Source organism: Arvicola amphibius, chromosome 2, assembly GCF_903992535.2.
Source record: "Arvicola amphibius chromosome 2, mArvAmp1.2, whole genome shotgun sequence".
Classification (NCBI taxonomy): domain Eukaryota; kingdom Metazoa; phylum Chordata; class Mammalia; order Rodentia; family Cricetidae; genus Arvicola; species Arvicola amphibius.
Window position 1 is genome coordinate 75417020 of NC_052048.2, and position 13519 is coordinate 75430538.

At 52.2% G+C, this 13519-nt stretch overlaps 1 protein-coding gene across 1 annotated transcript; it reads right to left on the reverse strand.

Moving 5' to 3' along the window:
* Sftpb (surfactant protein B) lies at window positions 1-10425 on the reverse strand. The gene is made up of 11 exons (XM_038320641.1): window positions 10362-10425; window positions 9938-10065; window positions 9042-9113; window positions 8271-8396; window positions 7533-7697; window positions 7225-7314; window positions 4866-5049; window positions 4182-4342; window positions 2261-2341; window positions 1773-1850; window positions 1-115 (listed from the first exon to the last, which is right to left on the reverse strand). Exons 1-10 carry the CDS (start codon window positions 10423-10425, stop codon window positions 1788-1790), a joined length of 1134 nt encoding a protein of 377 aa, XP_038176569.1. The 3' UTR covers window positions 1-115; window positions 1773-1787.
* Between the last annotated feature and the right edge of the window lie 3094 nt (window positions 10426-13519).

The window sequence follows — 13519 nt, forward strand, 5'->3', positions numbered from 1 at the left end:
GTGTGAAGACCTGAAGCCCCTCGGAAGGCTTCCAGAAGGTTGCTGTGCCTCATCCCCGAAGGGCTGTGGCTAGCGTGGGGCACGCAGGCTGACACAGGGCTGAGGGCACAGGGTGCTGTGAGGAAGGAAGTGGGGGGGGGGTTAGGGTAGGAGGTGAGGCTCCTGGGCAGGGGGAGTAACTGCTGGGCATGGGCCTGTTGTGAGGCTGCTGCTCAGAAGAGCCTGAGCCCCTTCACTGGGCCACTGATAGCTTGAGTAGTTGTAGCAGTTTGAAAGAAAATGGCCCCCAAAGGGAGCAGTATTATTCGAAGGTGTGGCTTTGTTGGAGGAAGTGTGTCACTGTGGAGGTGGGCTCTGAGGTCTCATATGTGCTCAAGCCACACTCAGTGTCTCCCCCTTCCTCTTGGCTGCTGATCAAGATGTAGGACTCTCAGCTCTAGCACCGTGTCTGCCTTTACGTCACCCGTGTCAAACCATGATGATAATGGACTAAACTTCTGAAACTGTAAGCCACCCCATTAAATGCTTTTCTCTATCAGAGTTGCTGTGGTGTTGGTGCACGCCTTTAATCCCAGCACTTGGGAGGCAGAGACAGGCCTCTGTGAGTTCGAGGCCAGCCTGGTCTACAAGAGCTAGTTCCGAGACAGGCTTCAAAGCTACAGGGAAACCCTGTCTCGAAAGACCACAAAAACAAACAAAAACAACAACTCTGGACATGGTGTCTCTTCACAGCAATAGAATCCTAAGACACTAGTGATATCTCAAGAGGGGACTGTGCATTTTGTCTGGGGGCCCACAGCCTGTTGATGGCAGGATTGGGACCAGAGCTCAGGTCACCTCTCACTCTTCCTGCTTCAGCAGGCAAGGCCTGGAACCCTGGGAACCGGGGAAAAGATGACTCTCATCTTGGGAGCCTCCCTCTCTCCAGGCGCCCAGATGGACTTAATAGGGAAGGGCACATTAGCCTGGTCCCTGAGAGACTTACTGAGTGAGTGTGCCCCCTGCCCAACGGGACTGTCAGTGCCAGGGTCCTTCCTCATGTTAGAAGTGGTGAGTGTGCCCCCTGCCCAATGGGACTGTCAGTGCCGGGGTCCTTCCTCATGTTAGAAGTGGTGAGTGTGCCCCCTGCCCAATGGGACTGTCAGTGCCGGGGTCCTTCCTCATGTTCGAAGTGGTGAGCTGGGTGTGCATGCTGGCAGAGCCCTGTCACAGAGACCCACTGAGTTTTACAATCGTGTGAACAGATGGTAAACACACAGTGAGAGGCTGGCCTGGAGTACACTGTGACCCGGACCCAGATCACTGTCAAGGTCGCTTGAGAGGCCACTGTTGCCCTTCACCCCCAGGTCATTTCCCGACTCTGGCGTTAGAGCTGCTCCTGGCTTAGAGAAACAGTGACCTGGAAAGTTACTGGCCTCAGAGAGGATGGGGTCAGGTGACCGTGGTACTCTTGGCATCTGAGGGAGTGGTGACCGCTTAGACAGTAAAGCATGATTTTCCCCTGAGGTGTAAGAAAGTTTGAGTTAGGCTCGAATATGTGATATCCTTAAGGTCAGGCAGTCCAGATATGAGGAGGCCGCGGACAGAAACTGTGGAGGGCTGGATGGGGTGAGAAGGGCAAGGAGTGACAATAGGGTCAAAACCCAAACAACCAAACAAAAGAAGCCTTTTCCTGATGGGACCACTGGAGACCCTCAGAAGCCGGGAGCTGGGCCTGGGAGAGGTAGGGTGACACAGTCCACAGGAGGGGCAGGCGTGGGGCTGGGACTTACCTGGAGACTGAGTTCTCAGAGGTGCGGGCTTTGGAAGCATTGCAGAGGACTGGCCGGGGCCTCACACACTCCCAGAGCCTGCCAGAGACAGCAGCGGGGCCTCAAGAAACAACTCTCGCTTCAGATCCGCTGCCTGGATACACCTTTAAGACCTGCGGTGCCACTCTCCAAGCCATGGCCTCTGGGACTTAAGGAGGTGGGACCCCCCATCCTGTACTATAACCCCACACACACTGGCCGCTGAACACAACCACAACCCTCAGCTGTCTACCCTGCCATCTGTTTGCTCCCCTTCCACCTTATTGTGATAGGTTTTTGCTGCTCTGAGACCAAAACCTGTTCTGTGGGTACAGTTAGTGCTGGGCTGCTGCACCTGGGATGCTGCAGCCGGGCTTTAAGAGATGGGGGTCCTAGGGTCCTGAACCATGTGGGGGGGGGGCTGCAGGAGCAGAGAGAAGTCCTGGGACCAGCCAAAGGGGTGGGCGTACCTGGCAGGTGGTATGGGCATTCCGGCTCCTGGGCATCAGGACCAGCAGCTGGGGTGTGTGCCGTTCCACAAACTGCTCACACTGAGGAAAGACAGACAATGTGTAGGTCCCAGTCTATGGCAGGACTTCTCTGTCCCGTAGTCCTGGCCTTTTTACCTCCCCCGGCCACCCTGTTCCTTCTGACTGGGCATGTGTCTGTCAGTGCCTGACTGACCTTTCAGACTCTTATCTAAGGACTGGAGAGATGGCTCAGTGCATGAGGCACTTGTCCCTCTTTGGAGGACCTGATAAAGGGGCTCATAACCATCCTTTTTTTTTTTTTTGTTTTTTGTTTTTTTTTGTTTTTTGAGACAGGGTTTCTCTGCAGCTTTTTTAGAGCCTGTCCTGGAACTAGCTCTTGTAGACCAGGCTGGCCTCGAACTCACAGAGATCCAGCTGCCTCTGCCTCCCGAGTGCTGGGATTAAAGGCGTGCGCCACCACCGCCCGGCTCATAACCATCCTTAACTCCAGTTCCAGGGAACCTGCTGGCCTCTTGCGGGCACACATGGTGCCCATACATATATAAATATGAAACACATACACATGGAAAAAAAAACAGACCCCCACCTAAGCCTGCCTGGCTGCAACAGGTTTCTGTGGGAAAGGCAGGGCCCTGGACCGGTGGGCTTGCCTGACTTCACATCAGTTCATGTTTGCCCAGCATGCGTGAAGCCGTCAGTTTAAACTGCCTGGAGCACATGCAGCTGAGCATAGTGTTGCGTGCCTGTAGTCTCAGCACAAAAGGTGGAGGCAGGAGGATCAGAAGATCCTTCAGTGTCAGGTTAGGTTACACAAGGCCCTCTTTCTAAAGGAAGTACTTTTCTACTTTGGTGAGGAAATTTATCGTAGGTTACAGAACCATCAATCTCAGTTCTTTTAAAATGTCTTTTTGTTTGTTTTGTGTTTTGAGGCAGGTTTCTCTGGGCAGCCCTAACTTCCCTGGAACCCACTCTGTAGACCAGGCTGGCTTCTAACTCAGAGATCTGCCTGCTTCTGCTTCCTGAGTGCTGGACTAAAGGCATGCACCATCACCGCGTGGCTTTGGAATGCCTTAAAATTGTATTTTATTTATTTATACGTGTGTGGGCACATGTGTGCTCAGAAGGACAGATTATGGGAGTTGATTCTTTTCTTTTACCATAAGGATCTCAGGGATCAAAGTTAGGTTGTCAGGCTTGGAGGCAGTACCAGTGAGCCATCTCACTCAGTCCCCTCCCCCTTCCCTCTTTTTATTCTATTTTCTCTTCCCTTTCTATCTCCTTTTTCCAGACAAGGTCTCGTGTAGCCCAGGCTGACCCTGAGCTCATTCTTTATATAGTTGAGGCTGGCTTTGAACTCTCGATTCTCCTTTGTCAGCTTTCCAAATGCTAAGATTACAGGCCCCCACTACCATACTCAGCTTCTAGCCTTCACATACAGGTGGACTGCTCCCAGCTGAGTTACAGAGTGAGCAGGCGGGGACAGGGAGGATCCTGGGAGAAGGCTGAGTTCTTTTCCTGCCCCAGCTGGCCCTGACTTTGCTCATTTTCTGGTGCCTATAAGACACTGTCAGATGCTGCCCACCATGGGGGTAGCATGTGGCCCACCACGGGCACAGGGTGGCAAACACACTGGGGTGAAACCAAGAAAGGACAGCATGACCCTTTTCTACTGGGACTAATAGCACTTTGAACTTGGCCCATGAAGAAGGCCTGGTGATGCTCCCCGTGGGCCCAGTGATGTCTCTTAGCCAGTTACAGTTGGACAATCCCACCATTGTCTGACCCACATCCTGTCTACCTGGCTGGGATCCAGTCCAAATCCTGGGTGTCTCCGGCTACAAAGCCTCTTCTGGTTCAGCCACAACCACGCGTAAGTCCTGCTCGTGTGCCCACCCTGTACCTTTTGCCTGTCCAGCCAGAAGCGAAGGCAGGCCTGGCGCATTGTCTGTGGTATCGTCTCTTCACTTGTGTTCCAAGCCCTGGTGATCACGGCCTTGCAGAGGTGGCACTCAGTGTCTTGTAGTGGCCATTCTTCCACCAGGGAGTCCAAAGCAGGCAGGGCTAAAGGGAAAATAGTCAAAACTGTACTTCAGGTTGGGCATGGTGGCACATACTTTGCCATGCCAGCACTTGAGAGGCTGAGGCAGGAGGATCACACCAAGCTTGAGGCCAGTCTGTGCTCTGTAGTAAGACTGTTTTAATCCTTCCCCGAAAGCTGTCATACATAAGTGTTGGTTCTGGGGCTGGAGAGCTGGTTCATTGGTTAAGAGCCCTGGCTGCTCTTCCAGAGGACCTGGGTTCAATTCCCAGAACCCACATGGTGGCTCACAACTGTCAGTTATTCCAATTATAGAGGATTCAGCTTCCTTTATGGCCTCTGTGGGAACCAGGCACACCCAGGGCATATAGATGTAGATGCTGGCAAAACATACATACCCATGCAAATAAATACATAAATAGTTAAAAATCAGTGTTGGTTCCTGTCCCCCACCTTGTCCATGTACCTTCCTCTATATGTGCACTGTAGCTATAAGTCAGGACGAGGACCAAAGGAGGAGGGTGCGGGAGATGACAGCAGGCTTACCTGGGTCAATGACGTTCTCAGTGGCGCATCGGAGGACAAGGCCGCAAACTAGCTGGGGCACCACACGGCCCAGCAGTGCATCGAGTAGGAGGACTGTATAGCGCTCAGCCAGGCACTGGCAGATGCCACCCACCACCAGGGGTACCACGTGGCACACCTGGGACACAGCCACGGCCAGCACACCCTGGGGTGGAGGTGGAGAAAGGACAGCATGGGACCTTCCTCTGACATATGAGTGGGCACCCCAGGCATACCCCTTTCTCCCTTCTAGGAAGGAGAGGCGTGCTGTCCACAGGCCACTGAGCATCTGAGACAGGGCACACCTGGTGTCTTTGAGAAAGTCAGCAGTTGACACCAGACCCAGATCTGACTCCAATTGCTTTAGAGCCACTTGAAAGGGGCAGCAAGGCCATGGCTTCTAACAGCCTGGCCCAAAGCTAGAACTCCAAGCCCATTTCCTGAGCCAGGGCCACCCTACTTCCCCATGGTCATCCATCAGGAAGACAGACAGTTCATTTCATTGGCCCAGAAAGATGACAGAGTCTTTAAGAGCCCTTGGGAAAGCCACACTTCTCCCTCCTCTTGCCAACTTCAGACAACCTCTAAGCTGAAGAGCAGCAGAGGTCACAGATATGTGGCTCTTTCCTTTATTCAGCCCATGTGACAAGCTAGCCCCAGTACCAGGAGGTTGAGAAAGGAAGAGGGCTCAGCATATGGACACCTCTGGAGTGTGCGGTACTTCTGAAATGGGGCATGCCACTTAAGGCACCCACCTGGGGTCATCAACCCACATGTGGCTCTCCTCCTCTTTTGGTGATATAAGTCAACAGTCATTGTAGTCAGTGACCAAGCTATTATTCACTGGTGACACGGGCTCCACCCTGGGCTACCTCCCTGGCCTTATCTTCTCTCTGGTCCCTGCTGTCTGGAGACGATGCTAAAATGGCTTCTGACCTTAGGAAGCCTCGCTGGGCCTGCTCCCCTTTCTGGAACACTTCAACTCTGCATCCCCTGCCCAGCTCTCATCCTGCCTGGCTGTTCAGCAGTTTTCCGATCAATTGAACACCCTTCATCTCTTGGTTTCCCTGACAACAGTCCCCCCACTTTGCTGACTGTTCCCTCTCAGCTCTTCTGCCGTTTTCCACCGTTCCACACCTTGTCTCTTCATGCTTTTTCTCGGTTCTTGATTCAGTCTTCCGCCGGTGATGCTCAGGACGGTTTGACTGGCAGTTTGTTTGTTTATGCATGTGTATGTTCTTGTATATGTACACTTGTGTGTGCAGGCATGTGGAAGTCAGAGGTCAACGTAGTGTCTTCCTTAGTCAATCTCCACTTTATTGTTTTTTTTTAAAGATTTATTTTTATTTATGTATATGTGTGTATCTGAGTATATGTATGCTACATATGTGCAAGTGCCCATGGTGCCAGAAGAGGGCGTTGGATTCCCCAGAGCAGGAGTTACCTGACAGGGGTGTTGGGAATCCAGCTCAGCCCTCTGGAAAAGCAGCAAGTGCTCTTAACTGTTGAGCCGTATCTCCAGCCCCTCTATCTTGTTTTTTGAGACAAGGTTCCTCACTAACCCTGGAGCTCATCCACTGGGCTAGGCTGACTGGCCAGCAAGCTCCAGGGAGCTGCCCATTTCTGCCTCCCTGACGTGTAGAGTTCCAAGTGTGCATTGCTATCCCTGACTTTTTATGGATGCTGAGGATATGAACTTAGGTGCAGCCAGGATGTTTCTCACTAAGCCATCTTCCTAGCTCCCTGAGCTCCTTCCTTCTTAATGGATGTCTTTGGCTCATCAGGACCTTGCTTCCGCCTGGATCTTGGATTATTACTTCTTCTGAGCCTCCCCTGGCCTAATTCCCATGATTTCATCTGCATGACCCCCTCAGCTCACGGGGTCTATAATCTGCACCTTCTTTCCACAACACAGGCTGCAGAAAGGCAGGAATTGTGCCCTGCTGAGGGTCTTGAGTGACACTGCCTGTAGGACTTCATTTGGGCAGTGTTCATAGGGCATGACCATTTGTGGGCAGGACAGCCCCGGGGCTGATGAGGCCACTGGGAGAAGCCACCAAGGGTTTGGAACACAGAGGTGGTGGACATTCAGTTTTGGAGAAATTAATGCATTCTTTTCCTTCAGTGACCACCAGGGCTTCTCAGCCTTCAGAAGGCGAGCTCCTGGAAGAGCCGTGACAGACTCTCCCACACCTGAGCCTCAGGTTCCTTGGGTAGGGACAAGGCATTGGTATCTCCTCACCTACCTCCTCACAGCTTTCTTGGTGTGTTGAGGTGAGGGTAGGTGCAGCTATTGGGGACCCTCTTGAGCTCTGTGGGGTTCTGGGCACTGAGGCCTTACCTTGGGAATCACTGTTTGGACCCGCTTGATTAGAGTCCTGCAAAGCCAGCAGAAGGGCAGAGGGATGGGGAGCTGCTGCTCAGAGAGGTCCTGAGGAAGGAAGGGGTGAGGTGGGGTTAAGGTGGGTGCTTTCTGAGCCCTGCTGCTTCACTTTGCCTTCTCTTTCTCCTACTTTAAGCTCCGCCTGGTGCTTTTTGTCTCTTTCCAGCTCTGCCCCTCTGGGTGCTCATGTGTCTCAGTGGCCACTTTAGCCTTCGGGATTTCCCACAAGCGGCTATTGGTGGGTGAGTTGGGGAGGGTTGACTTACCTGTGTATGAGGCCCAGGCCTTGCCAAGAGGGCCCCTGGCAGGGCAGGGAGGACCAGCTTGTTCAGCAGAGGATCTGGAATAGCATCCTGCATCCCTGACTCCTGTTCTGGCTTAGCCTGTCCTAGTGGGCACAGGCCCACATGATTGCAGATAGCCTTTGGGTTCTAGGGCACAGAAAGGTAAGGGCTGTTAGGATCAGGAGGGAACCCCTCACTGCTCAGGCTCTGTTCAGGGAGAAGGATCACAGTCTTTGAGCCTGAATGTTTGGGGAGCAGGCTGGGTGGGAGGCTTCATCCTAGGATTCCGAGGAAGGGCAAAGCCAGATGTGATGATGATGTAGGGCCGTGGGGCAGGTGTCTGGGAACGTGTGAATGCGTGTGAGCATATTATGTGAGAATAAATAAGAATGTGGGTGTGTGAAAGAGAGCGGATGGAGGGCATGTCTGAATGTCTGCAGTATGTTATTGAGCAGGTGCACCTGATCTGGCTATCTGGATGAAGGAACTGAGTTTCCTATCACCATAGTGGGAAGTGTGTGTGTGTGTGTGTGTGTGTGTGTGTGTAGATATGGATATGGGTGTTCATGTATATGACTGTGTGGGTGCTGTGTATGTATCTGGTTGAATGTTCTCTCTATTTCTGTGTGTGTATGTGTGTTGGGGCCACTTATACAGGGAAGTGACCACTTAGGCATGTGAGCTGTGTGGCGGGTGTGGCAGGCAGGTCAGGGTCCTCACTATCTGGCTCTGGAAGTAGTCGATAACCAGGGGCAGGTAGACATCAAGCACTTTTCGACACCGGGGCACGAGCAGCTTCAAGGGAAGGAGATCACATTCTTGTTCCAGGAACTTCCGGATTGTGTCCTGGGAGGGCAGAGAAAGGAGGGTTAACCTGGCCTTTGTGAGGTCTGCCCTGACCAGAGTCCCCTGATGCAAGACCTCCACAGGAGCACACTGGGCGTGTGTGGGCAAGTGTGTGTGTGAGTGCGTGCAAGACCTCCACCAGAGCACACTGGGCGTGTGTGTGTGAGTGCGTGCAAGACCTCCACCGGAGCACACTGGGCGTGTGTGTGTGAGTGCGTGCAAGACCTCCACCGGAGCACACTGGGCGTGTGTGGGCAAGTGTGTGTGTGAGTGCGTGCAAGACCTCCACCGGAGCACACTGGGCGTGTGTGGGCAAGTGTGTGTGTGAGTGCGTGCAAGACCTCCACCAGAGCACACTGGGCGTGTGTGGGCAAGTGTGTGTGAGTGCTCTGCTCACCAAGGCCAGAGGCGTCAGATCATCCTGGAGTGACAGCGGTTGTAAGCTTTCTGATGTGGGTGTTCTTAGCCACGGAGCCATCTTCCCACCCCCTAAGCTCAGTTTTATGAACCTACTCTTGGGTGGATAAATCCATATGGAGGCCTCACCTCAGCCTAGAAACACCTTCTGGGGAGCTTGCTCCTTCTCCTCACTCTGCCCCTTATCCCTTGTCCCCTAGACTTCATCCAGGGTCTGGTTTCCATTACCTGGAAAATGTCTTCCTTGGTCATCTTTATGAGGAGGTGGACAATATCCTCACACTCTTGGCACAGGTCATTCTGGAAAAAGGGTCTCAAGTGGAGCAAAAGAGTTGATGTGTGCTCCTAGCTCAAGGGAGCGTGACTTTCTCAGACACAGGCTGACAGATCCCTCTAAGGCATAAGTATCTACCCCTCATCCAATCTCATCCTGTTGTGTAGATTCTATCCCATTCCATTTGGTCCATCTCATTTTATCTCATCTTCTCTGCTGCGTCCCATCCCATCCCATCCCATCCCATCCATCCCATCCCATCCATCCCATTCCATCCATCCCATTCCATCCCATCCATCCCATCCCATGCCATCCCTTCCCATCCCATCCATCCCATCCCATCCCATCCCATCCCTTCCCATCCATCCCATCCCATCCCTTCCCATGCCATCCCTTCCCATCCCATCCCATCCATCCCATCCCATCCCATCCCATCCCATCCATCCCATCCCATCCCATCCCTTCCCATGCCATCCCATCCCATCCCATCCCTTCCCATCCATCCCATCCCTTCCCATCCATCCCATCCCATCCCTTCCCATCCCATCCCTTCCCATCCTATTCCTCCCATCCATTTCATCCCAGCTCATTCCACCTAACCCCCCACATTCACCCAGCTCACTCTACTCTTTCCCACTTTTTATCAGCCTCTCCCATCCCATTCACCCTGTTTTGTGTCTTCACATCTATTTCATTCTGTTCAGTTCTACCCATCATTTTATGCCATACTCTGCCATACCACCTTCCGCACCACCCCAGCCTCTGCGGGAACCCCATTTCTCTTATGCCCATTCAGAACCCACACTGATTCCTCCCGTCCAGATCCCCAGTGCACCCTAGCACTACTCACAGCTCCTACATGTCCCCAGACTTCCTGTAGGCAGTGCCCCAGGGCTCTGCACTGCACTGCTTGCTCCAGGTTTTGGCACCAGAATTTAGGACCCTGTGCACAATCCAGGGATGAGGCCAACCCGACAGCTATAGTTGGGGTCAGAACAGCCTTCATCAGGATCCAGGATACACTTGGCACTCTGCCTTCACCCCACCTCCAACCCAGTTTCATTGCAAATGGGTGGCCATTACATATGTCAATCATCTCTGAGTCCTCCTGCCTCAGTATCCACCAACTGACCTTGGACAAGCCCCAAGGGCCTCTCTGGGTCAGCTGACTTGTCTTTAAATTCAGGAATATGTGCAGCCTGAGATTGTTCTAGGCACAGAACTGGCTTAGTAAGTGATGGAGATGCCTCTGTGAGGGAGGCTGGGAGACTCACCTGCACCTGGGCTGCAGAGTGTGGGCAGCAACAGCAGCCACTGCAGTAGACCTGACTTGGCCATAGTTGCCTACTGCTTGGCACGCTATTTGAGGCATGCTCTTATAGTGGGGGAGAGGACCTGGGGGCTGGACTCCATGGGAGCAAGCTGACCTCAGTGTTTGCCTGGGTCTCGAGAACCCTCCAGGTGTTTGATCCCAAGCCTTCTCAGCAGGGTCATGTCTGTCACCTCCCCTGTGCTGGCTGGTGTTCCTATTCCTTTCTTTTGCCCTCCTCCCCAGTTTCTGCAGCTTGTCTCTCTGCTCATCCCCAAGGGGGGGGGTCTTGCTTAATCCCAACTCTTTGTGCAAGGGATGTTGAGGCAGGGCTGTGAGTGGGGTGAGAATGAACCTCTCCAGCCCCACCCCAGGCGTCTCAATCTGCAATCCTTATGCAATGCTCTTGAGAGCTTCCTGCCTGCCTCTTGATACAGGCTAAGTGTAGGAAGGGCACACCCAGGGTCCTCCTGGGGCTGCCTAACCCCCACTCCCTCCTTACTTTTAAAAATTTTCTGATTCTATAGACTCTAGTTGGTGCTAGTGGGAAGAAATTCAGACAAAACAAGATAATAAAGTGCCCTGTGAGGCTGAGACAGGGGCCAGAGTCTGGGAGGATTTCTGTGTCCCCTGTGGCTCTCAGATAGCTTTGTCCAGAAGTAGATTCTTATGCCCCTTAACCACCCTTCCTGGGTATGAGATGGGGCTCTTCTGACTGGGCCCAAGCGAGAGGAGTGGGCAGTAGGATACTGCTGACCCCCAGCCATCAGAATCCCCTTATCCAATTCCTGCCATGGCTTTCTCTAATGAGGCTCCTTGGGAAGCGCTCCAGTGCTCCCAGGCTGAGAAGGGTGGGAGCTAGACCGTGATGAGATCAAGTAGCTGGATGCACGATGGTAAAGAGACATACTGGGAGTGGCTCACAGATTCATGTGGTTTCTGTTGGCTTCAAAGCCTTGCCACTGTGCCGAACAGTTGCCACAGTGAGGATTAACCGAGGCTGTGGAAAAGTGTGTGACCAGAGATCATGAGCCCAGTGGCTTGGCTAAAATCAGGATAAGTTTGAGGCCAACTTGATCTACATAGCAAGTTCCAGACTAGACAGGGTTACAAAGGGAGCCTGTCTCACTCCTCCTGACCCCAAAGGCAGTTTGTTGTTATTTATTATTATTATTGTTAGTTATTAAGACAGTATTGAGTCCAAACTGACTTCAAAGTCATTATGCAGCCAAAGCTGACCTTAAACTTCTGATTTTCCTGCTTTGCCTCCTGAGTGCTGAAATTACAGGTGTGCACCGTCACGCCTAGTTTATGTGCTGCTGGGGATTGAACCCAGGTCTTTGCGCATGGTAGGCAAGCAGTCTATCAGCTGAACTATATTCCTGGCTCATGAATTAGCCTCAGCCTTGGATCGATTGATTTCCATTTTGCTTCTCACCAGTCCTGTGTGAAGGCCACGGACACCCAGACATCCAGCCCTGTTGAGAATCTACCTCTGGAACTCATTAATGCCCACAATGGTCTGCAACTCACAGAGATCCACCTGCGCCTGCCTCTGCCTCCTGCATGCTGGGATTAAGGGAACACATTATTATGTCTGGCTACATGTATATTTATTGTAAATGTTTCTATGTAAGTCATAGTACCCAAGACTGCCATTTTGGGTCTGGAGAAGCTCTGGTTATGAGCACTGGCCGCTCTTCCTGAGACTCTGGGTTTGATTCTCAGTACCTGCATGGTAGCTTAGAACAGCTGTAACAGTTCAGTGGATCTGGTGCTCTCTATGGGCACTGCACACATATGGTGCACAGATGCACATAAGCAGGCATACAGGCAAAACAACCATACACATAAAATAAAGATATTTCAATCTTTATTTTATTTAATTTTTGAGGATTACCATTTAAGACAATGAAAAACAAAACTTTAGGATAGTATGACCAGAATGTTCTTGTAATATCTTTGGCTAATGTAAATGTGTTATACAAATTAACCAAGGGCTAATGGTAAAGCTGAGAGGTAACACGTGTGCTTAGCATATACATGGTCTTAGTTCCACCCTGAACACTAAACCAATCAAACAGCACAAAATTCAACCAAGAGACTAGAGATGTAGCTCAATGGGTAGAATGGTCGCCTAGCACGCTTAAGACCTTGGGTTTGATCCCTGGTACCACGAAAACTGAGGCTGGTGGTATATGTCTGTAACCCCAGCACCTGGGAAGTGGAGGCAGGAGGATCAGAAGTTCAAGGGCATCTCTGGCTACATAGTAAGCTTGAGGCCAACCTGGACTACATGAGACCTGAAAGAGGGAAAGGAAGGGTGCGTGTGTGTGCATGTGTGTGTGAGAGAGAGGGGAGAGAGAAAGAGAGAGAGAGAGAGAGAGAGAGAGAGAGAGAGAGAGAGAGAGAGAGAGAGAGAGAGAGAGAGAGAGAGAGAGAGAGAGAGAGAGAAGCGTGTCAGGCCAAGGCTGAGCCAGGCAGTTGGACTTGCACAGTCCCCTCAGGCGACCTTGCTACTCTCCGGCTACTGTACCAGAGCCCTCAAGGTTCTTTGCACACATGTGTTTCATTTTGCTTGTGTCACCGTGTAGCAGAGCTACACAAAGTCATCCAGGCTCCCAGACTCCTCCCTCTGCTTGGTTGGAGGCTCACAGGCCTCCTAGGTCACCTACGTCTGCCTGGCCGCAGCTAGGAAGGGTGGAAGACAATGAGGGAGGCTTTAGGGACCAGGACGGGTGTGATGTCTGCCACGGAGCCTGTCATTCTGTTGGCACTTCACCCCAGAGAAAGCGAGGAAGGGGCCTTCTTAAGAAAGTGATGAGATCTGCTTTGCTTCTTTGTAGACAAGGACTCTAGAGCCTAGGCTGGTCTCAAATTTGATAACGTAGCTGAGGATGACCTTGGACTCCTGATGCTCCTGTCTCCACTTTCTGAGCGCAGTGACTGATGGGTGTGTGCACTGTCACACCTGGTTAATGTGGTGCCGGGATTACAGGTGTGTGTCCACCGTGCCTGCCTCGCTCGTGTTTCTCCAGGCATTCCACTGTGCCGCTGATGACGCCTATGATGTCTTGTGTGGCATGACTGTCAGACACTGCCCCTCCCCCCGCACTGGACAGT